The 25466-nt window shown below is 52.0% G+C and overlaps 1 protein-coding gene across 3 annotated transcripts in view; it reads left to right on the plus strand.

Moving 5' to 3' along the window:
• Positions 1-6464, plus strand: part of RFT1 (RFT1 homolog) — a 36147-nt gene extending 29683 nt beyond the window's left edge. For 2 of the 3 annotated variants that reach the window (XM_004738187.3, XM_013052879.2), the window contains 2 exons: positions 5436-5685; positions 5996-6464. In XM_004738187.3, coding sequence (XP_004738244.2) covers positions 5436-5685; positions 5996-6163 — 418 coding nt within the window. In that variant the 3' untranslated portion in view covers positions 6164-6464. Of the gene's footprint in view, positions 1-5292; positions 5397-5435; positions 5686-5995 lie in introns of all 3 variants that reach the window. The other variant, XM_004738188.3, reaches the window with a different exon arrangement.
• The last annotated feature ends 19002 nt before the right edge of the window (positions 6465-25466 follow it).

A 25466-nucleotide genomic window follows, 5' to 3' on the forward strand; every position in this document is an offset into this window, starting at 1 on the left:
AGTGGGTTATCATGGAGCTTCTTCAAGATATAGCATCCTACCCCCGAGACTCTCCTAGGGCCTGGAGAAGCTCAGGAGTCTGTGTCATCTCTCCTCCGAGAAAGGCCCAAGTGCACATACACATTTTGCCACCATTTTTTCCTGTCCGTTGACTCCATATCAGGACCTCTGCCCTGGTACGTCAGACAGTGGTGCCTGACACTGCTTATGTGCCTGTCACGGTCCCCTGTGGAGCTTGTTAGATGTGCGGATTCTTGTCCGCCCTTCCTCCACCCCATCTCCTAGCCACCTGCAGACCAGCAACCCCCTCAGGGATTCTGTGGGAACTGGCTAAGAGCTTCCGACCCACACCCAGGGCGTGTTCCAAACGCCAAAAGCGGCATGGAGGCGCCGCCGCTGGCAGATGAGGTTGAGGAGAAGGATAGAATTGAGAGGAAAAGGAGAGGAACAGAAGGCAAAGACAGCAGAGGGGTGGCTAGAGGGAATCGGGCATCGGGCACACGGTCCTTGTTATCCCTGTGCCCACTGACGCCAGGGTCTCCTGGGGGCTTTCGTGCTGTCTCTGTAAGGCCTTGAGTGCCTAGACCAACTGTACTAGCACTGAAGGGCTTGGGCCAAGGAACCTTATCACAGCCCCAGGAGATTTCCGATGATAGGGCGTTAGAAACTTCGGGCCCAGACCAGCTTATCAGTAAAACCACTCGGAGCCCTGTGACTCTCTACAGAGGCCGGTGGGCGTGACTGAGTGGAGCTTTCACAAAGCAGTAATGCCCCAGGTAAGTGCAGGACGCACTGATGGATTTTACTTCCGTTTTATTTCATTTTTCAGACTGCCATGTCATGGCTCATTCTCTGAGTCAGTTGATTTCCCTGCCCACTTTTAGCTCCCAGCCCATAGTTTTCAAATATTTGTCCAGATAGGGTTTTTACATCGCTGGCAAACTACTTCGAGGCCATCCTCCTCACCCCTTATTTTTTTCATAGATGAAAAGGCCGATTTAAGTTTGATTTTGAGATAATGTGTTTTTATTTAAAAGGTGATTCAAACAGGAGATAATTTTTAGATACAATGTGAAGTATACTAAAGGAGGCGCTGAGCTCTGGTGGAAAGAGCTCTGGACTAGGAATCCACCTCTTTGAAGGGAATTTTGTGGTAATAATTTCAGCGTTAGTGTGGAGGGGGAGAGTCAGCATTAAGCCTGCTTAAAATGTTAAAAATGGATCTTACAATCAAACCACGAGGGAATAAAGACCAGTGGCTAGTTGCTTTCTTTCCTCTTACATAGCATTGAACCAAAAGAAACAACTTTTTAAGTTAGTTGTAATAGGATTTTGATGATACATAAACATCTGGAAAATTATTTTCATGATATGAGTAGTTAACATAGAGAAAAGACAGACCCAGTGCGCCTTCTAATGTACTTTTCATCTGCAGTAACGCACTTCCCCAAAGAGTTAAATGTGACTTTAAACATGGTCTTCCTATGTGTATTAACCACAGTAGCCTAGGTCCTGTCTGGGCCCCTGGCCCAGCCCCCAGCTGTGGTCTGAGCACATGGCACCTGGGCTCATCACAGACCCCAGCATTTTTTCATCTCTGTGAATTTAACCAGACTACCAAACTACCAGACCACCAAACTCTAGTAAGGATTTTTATGGTGGGATTGGGTAGCTTCATTAAAGGCCATCATTGATTTACATTTCAGATTCTTTTTTTTTTTTAAAGATTTATTTATTTATTTGATAGACAGAGATCACAAGTAGGCAGAGAGGCAGACAGAGAGAGAGGAGGAAGCAGGCTCCCTGCTGAGCAGAGAGCCCGATGCGGGGCTCGATCCCAGGACCCTGGGATCATGACCTGAGCCGAAAGCAGAGGCTTTAACCCACTGAGCCACCCAGGCGCCCCTACATTTCAGATTCTGAATTGAAAAAAAAAAATACCATATTGATCAAATCATGGGCTTTTACTTAACTTCAGGTCAATCCATGTTTTTCTAAATAAAAATAGGGCATTTGATTGGATGTGAAATATTAGAACATCCTTTGAATTCCAAGTTGCTTTTTTGTAAATAACTACATAATATATATCGAATATGACTGACGGGTTTTTCAACCCGCCCCATTGAAGAATTTTGTTCTGTTTTGTTAAGGGTGTCTCAGTTTCTTTTGTTCATTTGACAAGTGCTTTTTGAGCCTCTACTCTATCAGGCCTCATTTTAAGTCCCAGGAACATAGCAGTAAAAAGACAGACGAGATCCCTGCTTTCCTGGAGCTGACGTCGGAGAGGCAGACAGCAAACAAGTAAATAAATAAGGAAATACTGCACCATATGGATAACTAAAACTAGGTTATGCAGTGAGAGTGGGGCTCTTTTAGGTTGGGAGGCCCCTCTGGGAAGATGGCAGTTGGGCTGAGGCTGGATGACCAAGCAGAGTCTGCCAGGCACAGAGGTCAGCGATGCAAAAGCCCAAGACTGTCTGATTTGCTGGCTTGTGAATGCCCACCTTGGAACTGGACCCCGTAACTCAAGAAGTGAAGGGTGAGCGCGATCTTCTCACTTTGGCGGTAAGAGACTGGCGCCATCCCTTCCGTGGCTGCCGAGGCTACACTGATGGATGGCGGGTCTTGATGTGTTCAGCCAGCACCCACTGGGGGGCGCTTTGGTTGTTGCCATGGTCAACATCCTTGCCCTGCCGTCTCTTAATAAGCCTGATTTTAATCCCAGTATCTTCTTGGGGCCATGGAAGAACTAAGCGTTGACTGTTTTATAAGTAAATAATAACTGACTATTTATGTTAACTGAACCTTAAAAAATAGTCATTATTGTCACTAATTTTGCATTGATTTTAAAAGTGGCTTTTTTTTTTTTTTTTAAGTTTAATAAGCATTTATTCCTTTAGGTAAACAGTCTATACACACAAAATATATATGGTTTAGGATCTCTTTCTGAGTGGAAAGGAATTTAGGTCTCAAGAAATTTTGAGCCTAAGTTTTCTGGAAATCATTTAACTGAGCTTAAGACCCCTGGAAAAAAATACAAAAACTGGTTCAAGGAAACCAGCAGTTAGATTTTGAAATCAAACTGCGGGTTGGGTCAGCAAACTTAGAATTGGGGAAGTTCCTCTTTTGTGTTTCCCACACTCAAATTCACCCTGGGAAACAGAAACCTGTCTACTGAAGATAAGATAGAAACACAGTGTGGTGCTATGCTTGACATCAAGATGGGTGCCGTTGATGGGCCAGCAAGTTTATGGTGGAATGGTAAGAAAAGTGACTGTAGACAACACCTAAGGTTATATCTGAAACTATAAACTGGTATTGACACCAACTACATTATTTTTCTCAGTAGCCTGTAGGAATGGATAAGGTGAGTTCACCCAAGATGACTTAAGACTTGGAATGAGCAATGGTGTACTTTTAAGTAAAGCCAACCATATTTTTTCCCCAAGGTGGCTTGTGGGTTCATAATGATCACAGATACCACAGATAAAGCATTTAAAATTCTGATCAAAGCCAATTTTAATTTTTCATCTTCACACTTAAAAGGTTATCTGATAGCCATCAATTTCTCAATCCTAATATTGGTTGCTAGCTTACAAATCTCAAGGTAAATTCATCTGCTTTACCTCGTGTTCAATTTCCATCAGTTTTAATATACACCAGTATAAATATCATTACTGACTATTTTGTATGAAATTCAGTGTTCTACAGATCCCATGGAGTTGTGGGATAGAACAGGAACCTTTGCCTTTTATGTGAACTTCAGTGGTACTGTGGAGATCAAAGCAATTTTGTTTACCTTTATTTTCATTTGTAAGAGAACCCTCTTGCAACAGGTTTATTCAATTTAAAAAAGTGGTATTTTAATTGCATCTTTAAATTTCTTTTTTTCCTGAAGTGGATTATGCTTTTAAGGCTCTAGATTTGTGAGTTCTGGAAAGTTCCACAGCTGTAGAGCCCTACTCTAGTGAAAAACAGTGGACCCCATTATCAGCTCTTCCCAAATGGCCACACCAAAGAAGCCACACTGTTGAATTAGCATAAATTAACTACTGATTTCATTCATTATTGACATTTTACTTGGAGCTGGGTGAGGATGACTTTGAAAGTTTGTGCATCTATAGTCCCCACTCCAAGGATTTGAGATGGTTTCTGGGGGGAAGAAAGACCATACATCTCTGTTCTTTTTTGGAAAAGAGGTCAGATAACTAACCCGTTTGGGATGGCCCCCACCCTCAGTGGCTTGTTATGAAGTTGGCCCTTCTGATCATTGGTCAGTAGTTAGGGAAAAGCACACCTCCCCTGTTGGGGGAGTGTGTGTGTGTGTATGTGTGTGTGTGTGTGTGTGTGGTAGTAGTAGTAGTAGTAGTAGTAGTAGTAGTAGTAGTAGTAATAGTAATAGTAGTGGTAGTAGTAGTATCACCCCCTCTGATAAAGTATATCTCTATAGCATCTTGGGCTTGGTCAGCCCAAGAACTAGTACCTGGGCATTCAGCAGACACAGTGGCTTTCTTACCACCCCCTCATGTGCGGAACCTGAGTGGCCTCCCTAACCTAGCAGACAGGGCTGGGGGACCTAACAGTTTGCTTCCCTCAACAACTCTGTATTAGAATTGCCTGCTGCTCACTAAGCAGAAACCCAATGCTGTGGCTCTGCTACAAGCCTTTTGGAGGACTACAGCAGCTGTTTCATCTTTGCTGATACTCAGTTTCCCTTGGTGAGGACTGAAGGTAACTAAGCTAACTAAGTGGAAGGGTAGCATCATCTATCCAGTGAGGAATCCAGAGAGCTCTGGACACAGAAAAGATGTGTAAGAGTCTGAAGGTCACTGTCATGGTTCCGGCCTTACTCCCTGTGTGCATGTCATTTTGAAGGCGGGTTACTTACTTCAAGTGAGCGCTACAGGCCAAGGTTATAGGGTTTCTCCATTTCCCCAAGGGAAATGGTGTGCATTTCCTTAAGTTGAGGGACCAGAGTCAGGTCACTCCTTAGGCAAATTGCCCAGCCTCCCTGTGCCTGGTTTCCTTGTCTCTGAAATGCAGCCAGATCTCACAGGGCAAGGGTCACGTGTGTTCACTCATCAGCATAGGCCTGTGCTCCTGACGGGCTGTCACAGAGTTGGCGTTCATGTATAATTATTATCCGTGTCATATTCTTGTGCCTCACATTCAATACTTGGGCTGAACAGGATTTTTATGTGTTTGGATCACAAAATGTCACTTAAACTAATCAGTGATCCTTAAAAACCATAATACCTTGAGTTGTTCATCTCCTCATTCTTCTCCATACAGTGTTCACAGCTAAGAAAACCAGCTGGGTTACTGCTGCTCAGAGGTGCTCTCTGGGATTCCATGGTCACAGCCGCTCGTTTTGGAGCAGGCTTGTTCAGGACAAGGTACCCACTCCCCCGCTTTGCTGCTCTCCCTCTCCGCAGGTACAATTTCACAATGCTGGCCCTCTCGTCTTCATTCCTGGGGTTATCCTACCTCCTGACCCGATGGTGCGGCAGCGTGGGCTTCATCTTGGCCAACTGCTTTAACATGGGCGTTCGCATCACACAGAGCCTTTGGTTCATCCACCGCTACTATGGAAGGAGCCCCCATAGGCCTCTGGCGGGCCTGTACCTGTCACCCGCCCTCCTCGGGGCATTCGCCCTCAGCGGTGGGATTACCAGTGTTTCTGAGGTGAGAGCCCCTGCAGGCCCCCCACCCCCATACTTTTGCAGTTTGCCCATTGTTCGCTGGCTCTGCTCTTCCTGGACCAGCTGGGCAAGTAGCTGCCTCCTCTTCCCCCTTCCCCAAGCCTCAAAGACAGCATGTCTTGATAGATGTGGCCAAACTGAGTCACCAGTGGGAACAGAGTTAGCCCCTCGGTATGCAGCCGTCACACCTTTTATCTGACTCCAGCCTGGAGCGGCTAGGCCTCTGCTCCCCTGGCTTGCCCCCGATGGCCAGATGGAGGGGCCCGAATGGTGACGGTGGTATCTCTCCGCAGGTGTTCCTCTGCTGTGAGCAGGGCTGGCCAGCCAGGCTGGCACACATTGCTGTGGGGGCCTTCTGTCTGGGAGTGACGCTTGGGACGGCGTTCCTCACAGAGACCAAGCTGATAAACTTCTTGAGGACTCAGTTCGGTGGGTCCAGACTGGCCGACAAAACCTCGTGACCTCAGAGGCATGGACACCTGTGGCACCTGGACCAGCTGTGGGGCGGTTTTGTGGGCAGAACGCATTAGCCGTGCAGGAGAGCCCTGCTGAGGGGTCTGCAGTGGGGGAGGACTGACCGAAGTGGGGGAGGACCGACCCCGGTGGGCGAGACGTCGGAGAAAAGCGCCGGCTTGAATGCCATCCGTTTGAAGCCTCAAGCAGGAAGGAGGAGTTCCAGTTCTAAGAAGTTCTAAGGAGTTCCAGTTCTGGTCTAAGAAGACCAGAGACTCTTTAAAAATAGATAGATTATTTTTGTCACCATTTTGTTCTCATCAACATTTTTCTTTTTGGTTAATGTATTCCTTTTGGGCGTAATTGACCTAAGGAGCTCCGTAAGGCAACAAACTGTATCTTGGATATGATAGTTAACAATAATCTGGGCCAGAAAGAGAGAGGTAGCCATTTTACATGTCATAGGAACATGCCACTGTAAAAGCAGGAAGGAGACCTGATGTTGTGCACCGAATGAGACCAGAGGTGGCCCAGGAGTTGTGGCTTCCCCCATGCAAACCCTGTGGTCTGGCTTTTTAGAGAGGGAATGACATTTCTCAATGAGAAATCCAGGAAATGAATACAAAGTTTTTCAGGTTGCTTTTTCCAGAGTTAGCTAGGGAGAGTCTCTCACCTCATCGTCATTGCGCGTGCCCTTGACGGCGTGCCTTCCCAGAGCCAGTGCAGGTTGGCGCCAGACCCCTGGCCTGCCACATGACAGAGAAGGCTCTGAAGGAAGCAGAGATCTGGTGTGAGCTACCCTCGGCCCCTGAAGGAAACACTGCTCATGTGGGGATTGCACGGATGGCAGCCAACGGTGAAGTGGTGTATGATTTCCCCTCAAACAAATTGGGGTAAGTGCTATATGGTAAGCCCTTCCCACTGACCCATTGCTTCCTGCACTGGTCAGTAGACCTGAATGACAGCTTCAGGACCAGTGTGGCAAGCCTGGGGGCCTGGTGCTCCAGCCAGCAGTGTGAGCCCAGGCTGAGGCCCACCTCCCTGCATCCCGCATCGTGCACCTAGCAGGCAACGTTGTTGGGCAATGTTCTGAGGTGACAAGGCATCTTTCTTCTTTCGATAATGTATTCCTTTTGGGTGTGATTCACCTTTGCAGCTACGTGCACAGACAGTGGGATGATAACAGTAGTCATCTGGGCTTGATGTCCCAAACTTGCTGTTTACACCCAGAGAGCAGGGCACCTTGCATCAGAGGGAGGTTTGGCTAGAATGCACATATTTAAATCCACTGGCCAGGAGCCAGAGCCGAAGGGCCAAGGATCAAGACCCATCAGCACACTGAGACTAGCACCCAGGCACTTGGGCATTTTATGTATTCAAAGGGAGAATGCTTCCCGCTAGTTGGAAAAATAGCTACACGTAAGGTATCCTGACCAGTTAGAGACCCTCCAGAAGCATGGCCGTGGTTATGGTCTTATGAGGCTCGGTCAGGCTGCCTCAGAAGAACCGATTGTCCCATGGTGGGGAGCCCTAGGGTGGGTGGGGGCGGCACACACTGAGGCAGACCTCCTCCCTCTCATGTAGTTTTGTCTCTTGATGCACGGAAGTGAACCTTAGCCCTCACAAGTTCCTTCCCTGCCACCCTGGAGACCCACTCCCTCCCCCAGAACCCTGTTACCCACCCCATGCCCACTCCACCCCAGACCCCAAGCGAGGCCCTGCAACTGCCTGCCTCAGAAGTGCTGGTGGTGAGTCAGAAATGTACGTTCCCAGGACCCATTCCAGACCTTCGCAACCATTGTCTCTGGGGGCAGGGCTCTGGGATCAGCTTTGTTAGCGAACCAAGGTTAGCACAACCCATCGCCCTCACCTGCATCAGGGCCTGAGACCTGTTGTCCACAATGTCCGTCCTCTGCTCCAGGAAGAGTCGCTGTTGCCTGGACACTGCCAGCCCCCCAGCTCGGGAGCAGGCCCACTCAGGTTTCTGCTCTGCTCTGCTCTCCGGCGTGGAGAGAGGCTGTGCCTGACAGTGCCCGCCTGGCCTTGCCTCGTCCAAAGCTGTCCCACCGGCGCTTCTGTTCGCACGGGGCCGCTGTAGGCAGGAGCAGCTCCTCTTGAAAGATGGCCAGCCGGGCCGGCAGACTGGGGCTCCTTCCCACATCCTACTTCCCTGTTTATAGGAAAAGCCCCATGGGAAGCGGGTGTTTACTTACCACTAGCACCTGCCCCCTGGGCTGTCTGCCCGGAGGTAGCCGGCCCTCTGCACTTCACCGACCTCTGCCGCCACCCCCTGGCCGCCTCCAGGAAGTGGAGTGCAGTTGGGCCTGAGCTCTGCCTCTGGAGCTTTCCCTTCCTGACTTCCTGAAGCCACACGGGTGCCCCAGGCAGCTTGCATACACGTGTGCTGAGCTGCCTTGCTTTCCCCAAAGGGCTTCTGGGGGGATTCACACGTTTGGCTTTAAGTACCACTTAAGATATCAGGAGGCTCCTTCTCCATGGAAACAAGTTTGTAAAGCACATCCTTTTATGAAACGAAGAAGCTTTGATGGTGGAAATAGCGGCATTCCTTCTGTGCTGCTCTGGCTGTGCCTTCGAACTGGTAACCTCAGATTGGGCCTCTTGGGTCGCTCTGTAAGGGGCTGCTGCTGCCTTGCCCGTTCCTGCTCGCTCCCGGCTCGGAGGTGCTGTGCGCTCTGTCCCACTCGCGGCCACCCGCCAGCCTGATGCCAGCAGGGCACGCCCTCCTGCCTGCCTCCTTTCATCATGAGTTTGTGTTGCCGGTTTCATGCCAGTCTCCTGATTTGCAAACAAATCCATTATTTTTGCATCTCTTCCTTTCAAAGAAGAAAAAAAATTCCAAAAGGAAGGTAGGCCAATGGCTTGAGTACGTGAACCGTCTTTATTCCTTATGGTAACTTTTCTCCGCACACGGATGCTGTGCCTGGGCTGTGGGTCCTGACTCACAGGGGGACCGTTGCCTGGCCTCTGTGAGGGAGCCTTCTGTGTCCGGGGCAGAAAGACCTGGCAGCGCGCCCCTGCTCTTCCCTTCCCGCCCTGAGCGCTGTTTCTCTTTGCTTAACTGTGCACTCCTCTCTCCGGTCTTCTCTGTCTGGCCTGGACCTCATCTTGGTCTTTTTTTTTTTTTTTTTTTTTTTTTTTTTTTTTAATTAAGCAGCCATTCCTTGACATGTGAGTTCATATATCGGGTCAGTAGGGCAAGTGTGTTATTTTAGTGTGATTTGGGGGGAGCCCACAGTACCTTTATCAGGTGCTGGACCGTGTATTTACTTCGGACATTGGACTTCTGAGCTGATCAGATGCTATTGTTTTCTTCTGCCCTGCTTGCTGTGCCTGGGTGAGGGAGCTTTTAATGTCAGTATTTCATTTGCTAATTAACTTTCAAAGGTAGGGGGGAAAGATGCTTTTTTGGAAGAGTTTGAGGAGAAGGAAGGACTTCTGTTGATTTGCACCATCTCTTTGCCCCGTTACCATTGCATTATCAGTCTTGCTATTTTTTTTTTAAAATTTTATTTATTTATTTGACAGACAGAGATCACAGGCAGGCAGAGAGAGAGGAAGGGAAGCAGGCTCCCTGCTGAGCAGAGAGCCCGACTCGGGGCTCGATCCCAGGACCCTGGGATCATGACCGGAGCCGAAGGCAGAGGCTTAACCCACTGAGCCACCCAGGTGCCCCTCAGTCTTGCTATTTAATGTCAATTCCTTTTTAACCAGAATCATCTGGGTCCATCGCAGTAACGTTGGAAAACTGGGCTCCTAGTATCATTCGGCCTCCTTTAGGGTCCTAATGAATAAGACTTATAAATACTTTTTTTTTTAAAGATTTTATTTATTTGTTTGGCAGAGAGAGAGATCACAAGTAGGCAGAGAGGCAGGCAGAGAGAGAGAGAGAGAGAGGAGGAACAGGCTCCCTGCTGAGCAGAGAGCCGGATACGGGGCTCGATCCCAGAACCCTGAGATCATGACATGAGCCCAAGGCAGAGGCTTAACCCACTGAGCCACCCAGGTGCCCCAATAAATACTTCTTAATGAACAGAAGTTGCTGCGTGCTCCTGTCCCAAAGTGCAGTCGGTTTTTTGCCCAGCAACTTCTCCATCATCCCTTGGCAGTGCGGCTTAGGTGGAAGGGGCTGGAGGTGAGGTGTAGGGAGTTCGGTCTTTGCCTCGTGACTAGATCCTCCCCAGAGTTAGTGCACCCACACCTCCGCACCAGCCCCTGCGGGCTCCAGCGCCCTCATGGAGACCCTGCTCCCAGCTTGTCAGAGCTAGTGCTGTACACTGTGCCCCCGCCATCGAACACAGCAAGTGTACATGTGCACAAAGTTGTGGTTGGCGAATTGGCACACTGTGTTGTTGCTGGGGCAGGTTCCTCAGGAATTGAGGGCCCCTGGATGCTGTACCCGAGAGGCCCAATGAACACGGGGCCCTGGGAGCCAGGGAAGGAGGGAGCGGTGCCTGCGAAGCCACCTGGCTGGGAGGCTGGAGGCCTGGCGCGGGTACCAGGGCAGCTCCCGGGCCTCTCTGCTCTTTCCGGCCTCATGCTGGGGTGATTCTCGCCTCTCCTGGGGCCCAGACAGCGGGGTGGAGGGGTGCTTAGGCTGGTGGGTGGTGCAAGGAGTCATCCTCAGAACCGGGTGCTGCCTCAGGGCAGGGGCCTGGGCTTTGCCACTGATGAGACCTTCTCTTTCACCTTTTCTTTTGTCTCCAGCCCCCAGTCCTCTCAGCTTTAACTTCTGTTCCCTGTGCAAAACGCCTGCAGGACAAAGAGAGCTGGCGCACATTATCCCTATAGGGCTGAGTCCGTGGGTCAAGGTCATAAGTGAGCCAGTGGCTGAGCCGCCCATGGGGCAGCTGAGCCCGGTTCAGTCTGCTCTCACCCCACCGCTCTGGGTGGGGGCCAGGCAGGGTGGTTCATGCCATCCAGGGTTGCCCCTCAGCCTCAGGAGCTGCGTAAGGGCCCACGGTAGAACAGCTGACTTGCGAAGGAATCTTCTAAAGCCCCATTGGTTTGCCTCATTTCCTCCCTCCCTCCGGTGGCTGTGTCCCTCAGTTATGACCCTGTTGACCCCGCTGTGTCAGTGTTGCCCTGGCTGACAAATGCATTTGGCCGAGGCCACCTGGTTCACAGCGCTTGGTGGGAAAGGAGCCGAGAAAACCGGGGGATGGGGGTGGGGGTCTCAGTCCTCGCATCTCATCCCTACCACCCTGTCACAAACCGGGGCCTTGAGTCAGGGCTCTGAGGCCGTCAGAGCAGGCAGCGAGCAGGGACAGATTAAGACATGACTGCATTAGTCACACTGGACGTGACAGCTGAGCAGCGTGTCTCTGGTTCGTGTCTGAGAGACCCTGACACCCTTTCCAGTGATGCGGAAGTAACAGCGTGTGGCTTCCACGAGCCTGTGTGGCAGGGAGAAGCTGTCCGGAGTGAAAGCATGACTCACTGGGGGCAGCACGGGTTTTGTTCCAGGCTCATCTACTCCTCGCTCACTTCTTTGCACCTGCTTTTGGAAAAATCACAAAAAGTGACACAAGAGGATGACTTATGGGGGACCAAAGGGCCTCTCCCAGATGGCCTTTTCACTTCCACCCCATGCCCAGGCAAACTGTGGGACACCTCAGGTGACCCAGGCGCCTCCCTCCTTCCCATAGGTGTGCAGAACCCCCCCCCCCCACAGCTGGTTAAATCTCCCCAGTCTCGGACCACACTCCACGCTCTTATCCAGGCCTCCTCAGGGCCTAGCATGGCTGTTCGGGGGCGGGGGGGCAGGGGGGGACGGATGATGAAAACACAGGAAAAGCAAACCTCTGTAGCCATGACAAAAATGGGAATGTTTTCCTCCGCACTAATCTCAACCAAACTAGGGAATGTTGCGAAAATAGCTTTCTGTTTCCCCTAGGGCATTCACAGTTTTATGAACAAACCAGATGAGCAGAGTGCATTTTTATGTTCCTGAACTAGAGCCCAAGATTCCTTCTTCCCCGTGTAGGGCATGTGATCCCCGAGTGGTATCTCCCCAGCGACAAGAGGATGTCTTGCAGGCGTGCAGATGTCAGGCCATGGGGGGCAACAGAAGGGACAGAGCCCCTTGCCATTTTTTCTTTTGTATCCTTGAGTGAAATCCGGCGGCACTCCGGCTCCCCGGCGGGGTGATGGCATGACGCCCAGGCACTCTGGCGACTTGGCCTTGCCTCCCCTCAGCTCTCCTGCAGCAAACCTGCAAACACAGGGCTGAGAGCCAGGCTCTGGGAGCAGGACCCCAGAGGTGTCCTGCCTGCGCCATTTCTTCCATCTGCACGGTCACTGAGGGAACCCACTGGCGGTTTCGGAAGCACTCGAGCAGGGTTTGGTTTTCTAAAGGGCATGTGGCAACACACACAGGCTGTTGGTTATGCTGCAGCCTAGCTGCCCTTGCCTAACTCACTGGGTGACCTTGAACACGCCCCTCTTGCTCTGCCAGTTAGGGAGCACTGACCACGTGCCGGGTACTGGGCGACCACACACCTGATGAGTGTCAGTGCTTAGATCTTCACAGCAGCGCTGTCTGTTGTCTGCGTGATGCAGGTGACGAAGCTGAGGCACAGGGAAGTCGCTTGATTTCCCTGGGCCACCTGCTAGGAAGAAGGTGGCGGAACTGGGGGTCTGCCCGACTCCTGAGCCCTGCCCGCGGATCCCATCCTTCCTGATGCTAAGGCCCGGTACCATCTGTGGTGGGAACGCCTGAGCGTGAGTGGGGAGTAGGGGCAGGCACTGTCCTGCTCCTGCTCTGCTCCCCCCCTGCCCCCCGCTCCAGAAAGAGCAGTGCTATCTTTTATTCATTTTGAAATTTGGCCATTAATTTAATAATTTGCTTGAAAGAAGAGTTCTTTTTGTTAAAAAAAAAAATGAAAAAACCCACTTTGAAATCTACAGGACTTGATGTTTTGAAGCACTTTCCTGACCTTCTCAGGCTCATTTCCCCCTACAACACCTGCCTCAGCCCCTCAGTCTTCATCCTATCTTAAAGAATCTGAGGTTGTCGCTTTGCACAGGCATTAGCATTAGCTCGAATAAGAAATATTCGAGAGCAATCAATCTTAACCGAAAAATGATGTTGCGTTACAAAGAAAAAGCTCCCCCCGCCCAGTGTCTGTGGGTGTCCTTCTCCCCGGGAGATGCCACCGAGGAGTGGGAAGGTGGCTGACTTTGGGAGTCCCAGGCCACTTCCTCACTTTGCAGGAGAGCTTGCCCGCTGTGCTCAGCTTTCTCATCTGTCACTAGCCACCCTGCATGGCCCAGGAAAGGTGACAGAACAGAGGCAGCCCTGAGAGCCATGGGAAACAGGCCTCTGCAAGGCTTCCTACACACCCCATGGGCTCACCTCTCTGCCTGCTTTTCCTTGTGCTCCCCATCCCTTCGCCAGGTTTACCCCCGCCAACACTCTTTTTACCCCCCTCCATGCCCACCCCGGCCCCACTCTTCCACCCTGTGGACCCAACTCAGAGGCCTATATCAGGCTGAGCTCGCAGAGGAGAGAGAAGCAAAGGCATTACACACTCGGGAGCTCGCTGCTTTTCCTCGGCGCTGTCACCCACAAAAAGCATTCATCCGGGGCGTGTGGCATGGGAAACCCAGCTCCCTGTCCCTTTCCTCGGTTCCTACGGGGGCTGACTCTAAGGGTGCCCTGGGGAGCCTGGATGCTGTCCATCCCTACTGTCCCACCTCCATCCCTCACACCTTCCTCACCTCCCCAGCTGCTCGGCCCTTGCCCCCCGTCAGGCCCAGTTGCCCGTGCATTTGACCTCCCAGGCCGCTCTGTCCCCATCCCACTCCTTTCCCTTTCTTCCAACAACCCTGTGCTCTTTCTCCCTTGAGAATTAGGAAGGCAGGTTGTGGTGGGGGATCCTCCAGAGAGGAGGCAGATCCAGCCTCACTTCAGACTGTGTGACCTTGAGCGAGGCACTTTCCCTCTGAGCCTCAGTCGATTCATCTGAAAATGAGCGCAAGAGCACGTGCCTCCTGGGGTGTGGCCAGAAATGAAGGGAGGCTGTAGGGCCCTGAGCAGGGGTGCCTAGCACCAGCCGGTGTCTGCCCTGTGAGTGAAATGGTAAGTCTGCCCCACAGCGTCCATGAGGAACTGTGGCTCTGGGGACATCGGGTTCACCCCTGCCTGCTTCCCCCTCCCCATTCCCAGTCCACAGAAGTTACATGCATGTGGTTGAGAGTCTTTTCTTCCTCAAGCAGGAACATTTATTCCCCCTTTCCTTGAAGGTGAAGCTACACTTGAAGAGGAAATGAAAGCTCCTCTTCAGCCCAGCTTGCCCAGAGGAGCTAGTGAGGGTGAGAACATGGGTTGGGACTGTGCAAAGCCAGGCCTTACGCCCCCTGAATCTTGGCAGACGCTGGTGGCCAGGCCTGGGGAGGCAAAGCCACGGCTTCCGGAGGGGGCCTCCAGCGGCCAGCAAATGCCTCTCGCTGGCTCAGCCTGAGCGGCTTCCCAGAACAAGAGGGGATGCTTCGGAAGCTGGTTAAGTGATTTTCAGCAATTTCAGAAATAGCCTCCGCTGGTTTAGATTTCCCCACAGCCTTAGATTAAACCAGAAAGAAAAAGGGCCCCTGGTGATTAGAAGAAAGCGTGGCTTTGTCCTAGGTGGGCCAGCCGCTGTCTGCTGCTTCTGAAGGAGAGGGAGAGGCCCGAGTCAGTCCTGCCATGCGGGCGGGCAGCCTGCCACAGGCCCTGGCTCCCCCTGGCCTCAGCTTTTGGCCCGGGGTCCTGGCACCCCTACATGGCGTCACTCACCAGTTTGCCACGTCCTCAGCTCGAACCCGCTTATCACAGCTGATACAACACTTAGGGAGTTCTTCCTCCCTAAGCATTGTCTCTGCAGTCAGCGTATCAGACTTAACCTCTGAACTCTCTGTTTGCTTCTGTTTTTCCTTTGCTGGATGGGGATGAGGGTGCCAGGTTCAGATCAACTAGCCTTCTCTTTCCAGAAGCAGCTGGGAGGAAGAAAAAGGCCAGTTCTTGGGGTACCCAGTGGGTGCCGTCTTGAGTGCTACTGTTAAGGTGGGGTTTCCTAAAAACAGTCATGTGTCCACAGCTAGAACCCATAGATAGCTTGCAGACAGCAGGCATATCTGGGCCTGGTGCTGATCTTTGGGGAAGGAGAAAGGCTACTGACATTGAGTGTCTGGGGCATATCTCAGTGGTGGGGGTCTGTCAGGCCTTCTTCGTCCTCCTCTTCCTCCTCCTCAAAGAGCTGTGACCTGGGCGTGCCTGGTTCTAACCCACACAGCCCATTGCTCCAGGTTCCCCCATTCCCATCTGCCTCCACGGGCCACCCCTCCAGCCTCTGCCAGGGCTCCAGTCACCTTTGCAGCCTGGGAGATGAGGTTTTGGCCCTGGAACCCGCTGTTGTTCCGGATAACCAACAGAGCCAGAGAGCCTGAGAATCACATTCTAACTCCAGCCCTGTTATTGTCTACATGTAAGACCCTAGGGGTTAACTTGACCTCTTTTCCATCTCCAGAAGATTCTCATCTCTGCTCCCTATTGCTCCGGCACCATCATGGGAGCCAAGAAAAAGTCACTGTACAGCAGTTCTTGGGGCTGGAGTGGGGAGCTGGAAAGCAGGTGTGCCTGTGCGCTCAGAGGCTGGAGCCCAGGCCATGTTCAGACGGGGGAGGTGGACCAGAGTCACACGTCTGCATGCACTGTCTTGCCTGATAACAAATGGTTTTATCTCCTGATACTATGTATCAGGAGTATGTATTTTATGTATGTATCAGTAAGTATTTTATATATTTCTTAATATTAAATTGTAAATCATAAATTATCCTGTGTGCCTGTGTAGCTCAGTCGGTTAAGTGTTCGACTCTTGGTTTTGGCTCAGGCTCTGATCTCGGGGTCATGGGATCGAGCCCCATGTCAGGCTCTGAGCTGAGCAGGAAGTCTGCTTGTCCTTCTCCCTCTGCCCCCTCTGAAATAAATAAATAAACAAATAAGTGAAATCTTAAAAAAAAAAAAAACTGCCCCAGGCAGCCAGTGCCCTGCAGATGGTGTAAAAGGCCACATCCTGTCGCTGCCTCTTTCACCTTACATGTCGCGCGCACACCCCGCACTGCTCCTCCTGACCTCTGCGATGCCCAGCCTTTTACCATGTGTCCGCACCTGAAGGTGGTCTCCGGCTTTTTGCTCTGTTGTAAACTGCACGGGAGTCGGGATCCTGACATGGAGACCTCTCCGTACCGGACCCGCGTCTGCATTTCACCTGCGCATGAACCTGGGCAGCACACTTGCCGTATCAGAGCAGGTCACCGCCTCCCAGCAACAATCAGGGCCTTATCGGAGCCCAAGGAAGTCCGGGATGGAGAGAAGGCGGCCCAGCGCATGCTGAGCTCATGACTGACCGGCCAGCCTGGAGGCCTGGACTCAGGACCTGCTGGCCAGTGGGCCAAGCCCCTCCTTTCACAGGTCCCATGTCTGGAAAGGGCTTCACATGATACCAGGCACACCGTAATGGTCAGCATTAACCAGGGGATCACAGCAGCCTGTCATTTGAGTCACTTGACCAACAGTCTTACTGCTGATGCCAGGAACAGCGGGGCTCGGTATCCCTGGTGACCCCAAGCCAGCAATGAGGACATGAAGCTCCAGGCTCCGCTGCCTCCTTGGCCACAGCTGAAAGGCGAGTGTGCATCTGTTGCAAAGAATGGCTTCCCGGAAAGTGTCAGGAAAGTCACTGATGTCCCAGGTCTCCTCGGATTAATCTGAATAATCAGCCTGACGGCATGGGGAACTTAGGGACAAAAGACACCAGTAAGGAGAAAGGAAGGAACAGCCCAGGTAAGCGTCTCTGCCTGCTACTCCCCCTCCACCCTGGGGAAGACGTGCTCTCCCTCCGTGGGCTGGTAGCCGTGAGCCCTTGTTTCCCTGCCCAGAGGCATGGAGTGCATCCCATTACACTCCAAGCCCATTTTTGCAGCCTTTGTGGGTACTTAGAGAGCTGCCCAGTCCATAGGTTGAGTCTCTGGTCTTGACAAAGTCACCCCAAGCTCTCATGCTTTCGGCCACAGACCTGAGCGCAGATCCCCGCTACACTGTCTCCTGATTTCATGATTTACTGGGTGATTTACTCCCTCTTGAGCCTCAGACTGAACTCTATCTAAAGGCTACCCATTTTTTATTTTCAATTTTTCTTTTGATCAGAATAATCCGTGTCCAAAGTTTAAAAGTGGAGCAATATTACAACAAGGCTGATAACCCAAAAGGGACAGGTTCCCCCCCCTCCAACTCTGAGCTTCCCCCTTCCTGGCCCCTCCTTTCGGTCCTTCTGGCCGGTTCTTCTGTTTCCCTTCTCATTTCTAAATAATTTGCTTAGATTGCTATTTCTTGATTTTTCCCCGGTTAGAACATAGACCTCATAGTTTGGAGAAATGAGCAAACTTTATCTACATCCCTCCCATCCTTCCAAAGGCACAGTCTGGGGCAAATGGACAGTCAGTGTTTATATGTTTTGAAACTATGTAAATATTGTTCTCTGCTAAACCAAATAGTATACTATTTCCTTTCTGCTAGAATCCATTGTTTTTCCTCAAGCTACTAATTATTATCTCTTTTCTTTCCATTGGCGACTGCCGCGTCTCCTCCCCCTCCTCCTCCTCCTTCACGCTCTACCCTACAAAGTCAGAAAACTCGGTGCAAACACCATAAAGACCTAAAGCAGGAGAGAGCCCCCAGCCTGAGGCTGCTGCAGCCCAGAGAGGTGACGCCATGTGAGCAGGACCACACGGAAGGTTTAATAGGACTGCACGTGAGGGCAGAGGGCAGAGGCAGTTCCTCCTGCTGGTCCTGAATGTTCCTTCCCCCGTGCTCTTTCCATCCCTACTGTCATTTGGTTGGGCCACAGGCTGGGCCACATTTTTCTCTGACCACCCTCCGGCTACCTGCCCTTAACCGTACTCAACCAGGCCGAAACTGTGAAGAGTCATGGCTCCAGATCCAGTCCTGAGTGTTTAGCACAAACAAAGTGACCTGCCTGGCCCTGGGAACAGCTGGCATCCAGGCTAGGAGGTGACCAATGACAGCCCAAGCCCCGGAGAAGGACTCAGTGCCCATGAGGCCCCTGCCCAAGTTCCCTGCAGGCCTCCAGGGTCACCAGCACCACCACCCCCCATCCCGGACAGGGCCATTCTTCCCCACTCCCAAGTCTCCTTCCTCGGGGTGCTGAGCTTTGACCCCACTCCCAGTGAGCTCTGATCTTTGTTGCTCAGAGTTGGCTAAGGTCAGCTCTGGGGAAAGTGTGGAGGGCCCAGCCATCCAGTTGTTTCCACAAAGGCAACCCTCAGCCACGGTTGCCTGAGTCCCTAAAAGCACTGCACACCCTTGAAGGGGACAGAGAGAGCCTCCTAAGTCCAGAGCTCTTGCCAGAAACCCCTGTGCCTCACACATCAAAGAGGCCTGTGCATTGTCCGGGGCCACTGACGGCCACTGTCCCGCTTACCTCGGAGGAGACACACCAGAGTGGCGTCCATGTGGTTGTGCCAGTGCGAAGCCACATCTCAAGGGGTCTGCCCCTGGGCCGGGACCACCCCTGGGAGAAGCACCCCAGGAACAACGCTGGGACCAGGGAACCTCCTCGGCCTCAGCCATCAGGAAACAAGGAGTGAGCATCAGAGGCACTTGGGAAATTGAAGACACAGACATCCCTCCAAGCAGCTGCACACTTTCTAAACAGACAACTCACCAGGATCTAATCTGCAACTCAGATTCAATTGGCTAAGTAGGGAAGAAGAAAGTGTGTGGTTGTCATGGCAACACCAAATTGCCCAGGACTGATTGATCTCTAAGGTGGAGAAGGGAGGGGAACAGAGCCAAGCTTCTGTTTCACTGGCAGGGATGTTCTGGGGAACTGGGGGCCAGGCTGGACCCACCGGCATTCTTCCTGTCCCCCCAGCTTGGAACTGCGGGCCTGAGCTGTGTGGTGCGGGGCCGAGGGGGGCTGGCTGGTTTAGGGTCCGCACTTAGGGGCTGGGCTCAGGTGGCTTGGCGTCTGTGCATAGCAGCTTGGACTTGGAGCCCCCTGCTCCGCCTGACCCCAGTCCTGGGCCTTCCTGCCCATGCTTGTGCCCTTGGGCCTGCTCACAGAGGGCACAGCCCCCGAATCCAGTCTGGATGATCGAGGAAACAACAGCTTCATCAGAGAGCGCAAACCACAGCCTCACGGAGGAGGATATGGGGCCGATCCTTCCACTCCGCAGCACGCCAGGCTGCCAGTCTGGCCCTTCCTCCTCACCAAAAATGAAATGGAGCCAGCTCAATGGGTTGCCAGTGTGGACCATGCCAACCTGGGCCCAGGCCTGAGACCCACCTCATTGCTGCTCAACCTCTGACCATCCAGGGCCCCTAGGAGGAGGTCCTGGCCCTCAGCAGGCCTCCAAGGCCCCGCTATGGCTGTGTATCATCTTTGGGGTTGCAGGGCCCGGCCATAGGAGGGGCTCCGTGGACACTCTGTGCAGGGATGAACGAGTGAATGCACGAGCGGACGGCTGGATGTGTGAGGACCGGGAGCAGAAGAGACAGGAGGCCAGGTTGGGGTGACTAGCTGGCATGAAAGCCTCAAGCTAGGCTGAGAGGGGGCTGTATGTCAGGCTCCCCATCCCCAAGTTCTGCCCTAGTCCTGGAGAAGCTCCCGTCTTCCAGAGGGACCACTGGGGTCCCTGGCAGATGTGGCCTTGTCACTTGATCCCCCCTCAGAGAGACCGAGACCCCAGGGCCCATCCCCCAAAGCCTGGCTCACCTGGGCCCTGGTGGAGCCTCCCTGGGACCCTGCAGACATGACTGCTTTGCTACATGGCCTGTGGGTTCTCCCTCTTGTCCAATTAGTGCTAATTGGGAGCAGGAAGATGAGGGGGGTGCTGGAGCTCTGATGTCCTGGGCAGAACCTTGAAGCTTCCTGCAACAGGCCCTTCCCCAGAGCTGCAGGGTCTCTTGTACGACCCAGGCAGGAAGGCTCTCAGCCGCTGCAGCTTGGGCTATCCTGGCCACTGCCTAGCCGGGGTGCCAGCTGCCCCCAGGGATGGGCAGACCCACCTGGTCCACACTGCATCTTGTGTCTGGCAGGAGTCATGACTCTTCATAGTTTCAGATGATGGAAATGAAGGGCAGGAGGTCTCAGGGCCTGGTGTGGAGGGACTGGCGGGGGTGGGGAGGGTCTCCTGAGGTTGAGGTCTCAGTCTCCACCCACAGCTCAGTAAAGGCAAGGAAAGACTTGCTTGTCTGCCCAGGCACACACTCTTGCCTCCCTGGAGAGGTGGGATTTCCCCTTATGTTCTCCTCCTCCCCCATGTCCCTTGCCCCCTTCCTCCTGGGGTTTGGGGCAGAGATGGGGGTGTCCAGAGGCAAAGAACCTTTTGGCTCAGGGCCCTAGGCCAAGTTCTCAACTCCAGTGGTACCTCCCCACTGACGGGCACTGGCCACAGCCTGATGTCAGAGGCTGCAGTCAGGGAAGGCCCCACTCCAGCTGGGCAGGGACACTCCCCATTCCAGAGCTAAGGCTCTCCTAAACCCTGGAGCACGTGCACTGACCGTCATCTGTGAGTGCTTTCATGCTGGGCACAGGCAGGCCTCCCTCGTGACAGACTCAGACCCCGTCGCCCTAGGACCACCCAGAGCCTCAGGCTGGGGGGCTCACATCTGGAAGCAGGGATCTCAGAGCTCCACGGTGCTCAGAGATTAAGAGTCCTGGGTGCTGGCTCCACGGACCAGCCTCAGTTTCAACCCCTGTGCAATGGGCCTGTTCCTGTGCAGCAAGCAGGCACTTCAAGAAGGCAGAGAGGGGGAAGTGGGCTCCTCTGAGGCTCGGGAGCTGGGGAGAGGCCCAGCCACCAGTGACCACTAGAGGGCAGAACTCTCCCATGTGTTTCCTCCAGAAGGCTAGTGAGCAGAGCAGGGCTGGAAGGAAACAATGCCCTAGTGGACCCCTGGATGTGGACATCCTCTGCCGCAGGACGGCTGTTAGGTTCCAGCGGACACTGGGACACTGGCCAGGAGTCCACCTGTGCCCCAGACCCCACAAGACCTCCCTGCGCCTTCAGGCTTTCACTTCCGGCCGGCCCAGTCCTGAGCCTGCCCCGTTCTTCTTAGAACATCAGCAGGAGAGGCCCTCCAGCCTCCTCTGGGCACGTTAAGGAAACTGAGGCAGGGAAGGACGTACCTGACTGCATCCTGTCAGTTGGATTTGGGGTAGACATTTCCTGAGAGGTGACCATGAGCCAGGCACCCACCATAACTCCTTGGGGCTGTTGTTATTGGAATCACCCCGCTTTTGCAGATGAGGAAACTGAGGCTCAGACAGGTCCCATTGCAAGGGTGGGAGCCGGATTCCAGTCCAAACAGGGCTGAAATGGATGTGGAGCAGAGACATCCTCCTGTAACCCTCCCGACGAGAACATGGGCATGCACGCAAGGCCTGGTGGCTGTGGCTGGAACAGGGTGCCAGGCTCCTGCCATCTGCCCTTGTTCAGACCTGACCGACAGCGAGGCCAAGGACTGCTGTCTCTGGGGCCCGTGCTCTCCACGAGGATGCCCACCTTCTCCACCGGGCAGGAGGAGCCGTGAAGAAGCTGCTTTATGCCTGAGCAGCGCCTCTCAGGTAGGGCCACTCGGTGCTCTCAGGAAGTGGGTGCCCTTTAAGGGCACTGAGGGCAGGTTGCTGACCTCGTGAGGCCCTGCCTGCAGCCATGGAGGTCAAAGACCTGCTTCTGGGCCGTTTGCTTGGCCTGGCTCTCCCAGCCAAGCTTGGAGCTCTCTGACCAGGGCAGGGGAGGGGTAATTCCTGCCTCAGACAACCCCACTTCTGCCCTGTGACAGAACGAGAAGGCCTCGGGCCCTAGAGCTGCTGCTGGGCATCATATCCCCGGTGAGAGCCCGAGCAGTTGGAGGCTGAGGCCGGCTCTCCCACTATTGCCAGGGAGCACCAGAAATCGAGGGTGTTTTGGGGGCCTGTTTGTGGAGCTGGTGCTGGGCTGAGGCCTGTAAGGCTCATGAACGAGGCTGATGTGAATAGACCCAGCTCAGCAGCTGGGTTGGAGTGCAGGGTCCGGGGTTCGATGGGAGAGGTAGCTCTGGAACCAGATCTTTCTCTGTAGCCCAGATGGGGGCCCCCGGTGTGTTGAGACCATCAACATCAGGCAGGCCTCTCAGGGAGAGTAGCTGCACAGGCAGGTACAAATGAGGGACTTAGAGGAACCCTGCCCTCCAGCCAAGTATCTGGGGAATAAAACCCCTCAGACTGCAGAGCACACCCCCATTAGTGCAAAGGTCCCCTCAGCAGCTCCAGGGTCCAATGGAATCACTGTACCCATTTTACAGAAGAGGACACCCAGCCTCAGGCCTCATCACCCTTTTGCTAATAGCTTCTTCACCAATCTCCTTGGCAAAAAAAAAAAAAAAAAGAAAAAGTTTTCTCTTTTTCTTCCTTATTTTCAGCTTTCAAAAAATAAAGTTTAAATTCTAAAAAGTAATTATTTAGTTTTTATTATGTAAAAATACATGAACATACCTTTGTTTTTAAAATACCAAAAAATTAGGGGCACCTGGGTGGCTCAGTCACTTAAGCATCCAGTTCCTGGTTTCACTCAGGTCATCTCAGGATCCTGGGATCAATCCCTGCATCAGGCTCTGCACTCAGCATAGAGTCTGCTTGAGATTCTCTCTTTCTTCTCCCCCTCTGCCTCTCTCCCTGTTCACACACGCCTGCACCCACATGCATGCACTCTCCCTCCCTCTCGTTCTCTCTCTCTCTAAAATAAACAAATCTTTAAAAAAGAAACAAAAGAATTTTTAAATAATAAAACACAATGTAATACAAAAAGATTAAATCAGAAGAGTCCCATGGCCTGTTCCCCACAAGTTCATGGTTTGCTAGAGTTAGTAGTTTAGTATTTCTCTGTAAAATGAGAATAATACTACTTGTGCTACCCAGCCAATAGGTTTATTACATAAAAACAGGTAGTGCTCGTTAGTATGTGAGTTTCACATACATAGCTGATTTTTCCAATGTCCTATGAAGGTGCAATGATTGCAGGTCCGCTGGTGCTGGGCCTGGGTGGTGCCGAGTGCCCTTGTCCTATAGGTAGCCCATCAGTAAGGGAGTCAGGCCCCGACTCCCTCGCTCCGTCCCCTCGTGTTGGCTTCAAGACTCAATCCTTCTTCAAAAGTTCACATCTCGAACTATTTTTAGGGCTTATTTTCTCCTTTCTCCCCACCCCTCCACAATTAGATTTGTGTTGGGATGGAAGCAAATAGGGAGGTGGGAGAAGCCTGTGCCCCCACCCTGGACAAGGAGACTTATTGCACTAACACTAGGCCAAAACAGTTCATTTCAATGTGAATTTTCATCAGTACTCATGAATTTGCTCATCTTATTGTGTATTTGTATGTATGTGTGTAAATTGGTGATTTAATATGCAATGTATTGTGATAATCAAGATCAACATATCCATGAGTTCACATAGTTACCTGTTTTGTGTGTGTTTGATGAGAACTTAGGAGCCCCTTTCTCAGCAAAGTTCAAGTACACGATACAGTGTGCTTACCCACAGTTACCATATTGCAGATCAGCTTTCCAGAATTCCTCCATCTCGCATCGCTGAAACTATGTATATCTTCATCAGTGTCTCCCACTCTATCCCTCCCCCCACCCAGACCCTGGTAACCATTCTACTCTTTGTTTCTGTGCGTTTGGCTATCTTAGATTTCACGTGTAAGTGAGATCATACAGTTTTTGTTTTTCTGCATCTGGTTTAATTCACTTGGCATAATGCCCTCCAGGTCCACCCACTTTGCCAATGGTGGGGTTTCCTCCTTTTTTATAGCTGAATAATAGTCCTCCGTGTGTGAGTGTGCATGTGCACCTGTGCACGTACCACAATTTCTTTAACCGCTTATCCACTGGTGTACACTTAGACTGCTTCCATGTCTTGGCCATTGTGAATAATGCTGCAATAAACCTGGGAGTACAGATGTCTCTTTGAGATCTGGAATTCAGTTTCTCTGGGTAGACGCTGAGAAGTAGCCTTGCGGGGTCATGTGGTAGTTCTGTTTGTGTTCCCACCAACAGAGTGCTGGGGTTCTCTTGCCAATTCTTGTTTCCTTCCTTCCCCTCTTCCTTTCTTTTTTCTCTTTCTTTCTTCCTTCCCTCTCTCTTTCTTTCTTTCTTCTAATAGCCATCCTAATAGGTGTGTGGTGATATCTCATTGTGGCTTTGTGATGATGGTGAGCATTTAAAAATATTTATTTATTTATTTATTTATTTGACAGAGATCACAAGTAGGCAGAGAGGCAGACAGAGACAGAGAGAGAGGAAGGGAAGCAGGCTCCCTGCTGAGCAGAGAGCCCGATGCAGGGCTCGATCCCAGGACCCAGGATCATGACCTGAGCTGAAGGCAGAGGCTTTAACCCACTGAGCCACCCAGGTGCCCCGATGGTGAGCATTTTTGCATATGCCTGTTGGCCATTTGTCCTCTGTATGTCTTCTCTGGAAAAATGTCTATTCAGTTCCTTTGCCCATTTCTTAATCAGGTTATTTTGTTGTTGTTGTTGCTTTTGTTTTTGCTGTAACATTGTTCGAGTTCATTGTCCGATGCAAGGTTTGCAAATATTTCCTCCCATTCCGCAGGTTCCCTTTTCGTTTTGCTAACTCATCTTTTCTTATTTAGCAACCACTTTTTTCTTTTTAAGATTTTGTTTATTTGAGAAAGAGAGCGAGCGAGCAAGCGCATGCCAAAGAGCTCAAGCAGGGGGAGGGGCAGAGGGAGAGGAGAAGCAGACTCCCGTTGAGCGGGGAGCCCAGAGCCCAAGGGCAGATGCTCAACCAACTGAGCCACTCAGTTGCCCCTTTAGCGACCACTTGTATTTCCTCTTCTGTGAAGTCTGTTTATATTGTTGGTCCAACCCCATTACGCTTTTATCTGTTTCTTACTGACGCTGCGTTAGGGATTTTATTTCTTTGTTACATGTGTGCAAGTATTTTCTCTAGTCTCTCACTTGCGTTTTAACGTCGTTTACGGTGTCATTTGTCACACACACGTATACTCTTTCTAAAATGTGGGCCTGACCTTGTCTCTGCCTTGCGCAAACTCCTGGCTGTCTCCCCAGAGGGCAGTGCATGCCTGCTGCCCGTCAGGGGAGCACAGGCACTGAGAGCCTCCTCCTGGGGCTAATGACAGCCCCCACTTCTTGAGGCTGCCGTGGGAAGGTCACAATCCCAGTGAGCCCTGGGTACCATCATTGTCAGTATCATTACCATTCCCCGC

This window comes from Mustela putorius, unplaced genomic scaffold (assembly GCF_011764305.1).
Source record: "Mustela putorius furo isolate JIRA1106 unplaced genomic scaffold, ASM1176430v1.1 tig00000095_pilon_pilon_pilon, whole genome shotgun sequence".
Classification (NCBI taxonomy): domain Eukaryota; kingdom Metazoa; phylum Chordata; class Mammalia; order Carnivora; family Mustelidae; genus Mustela; species Mustela putorius.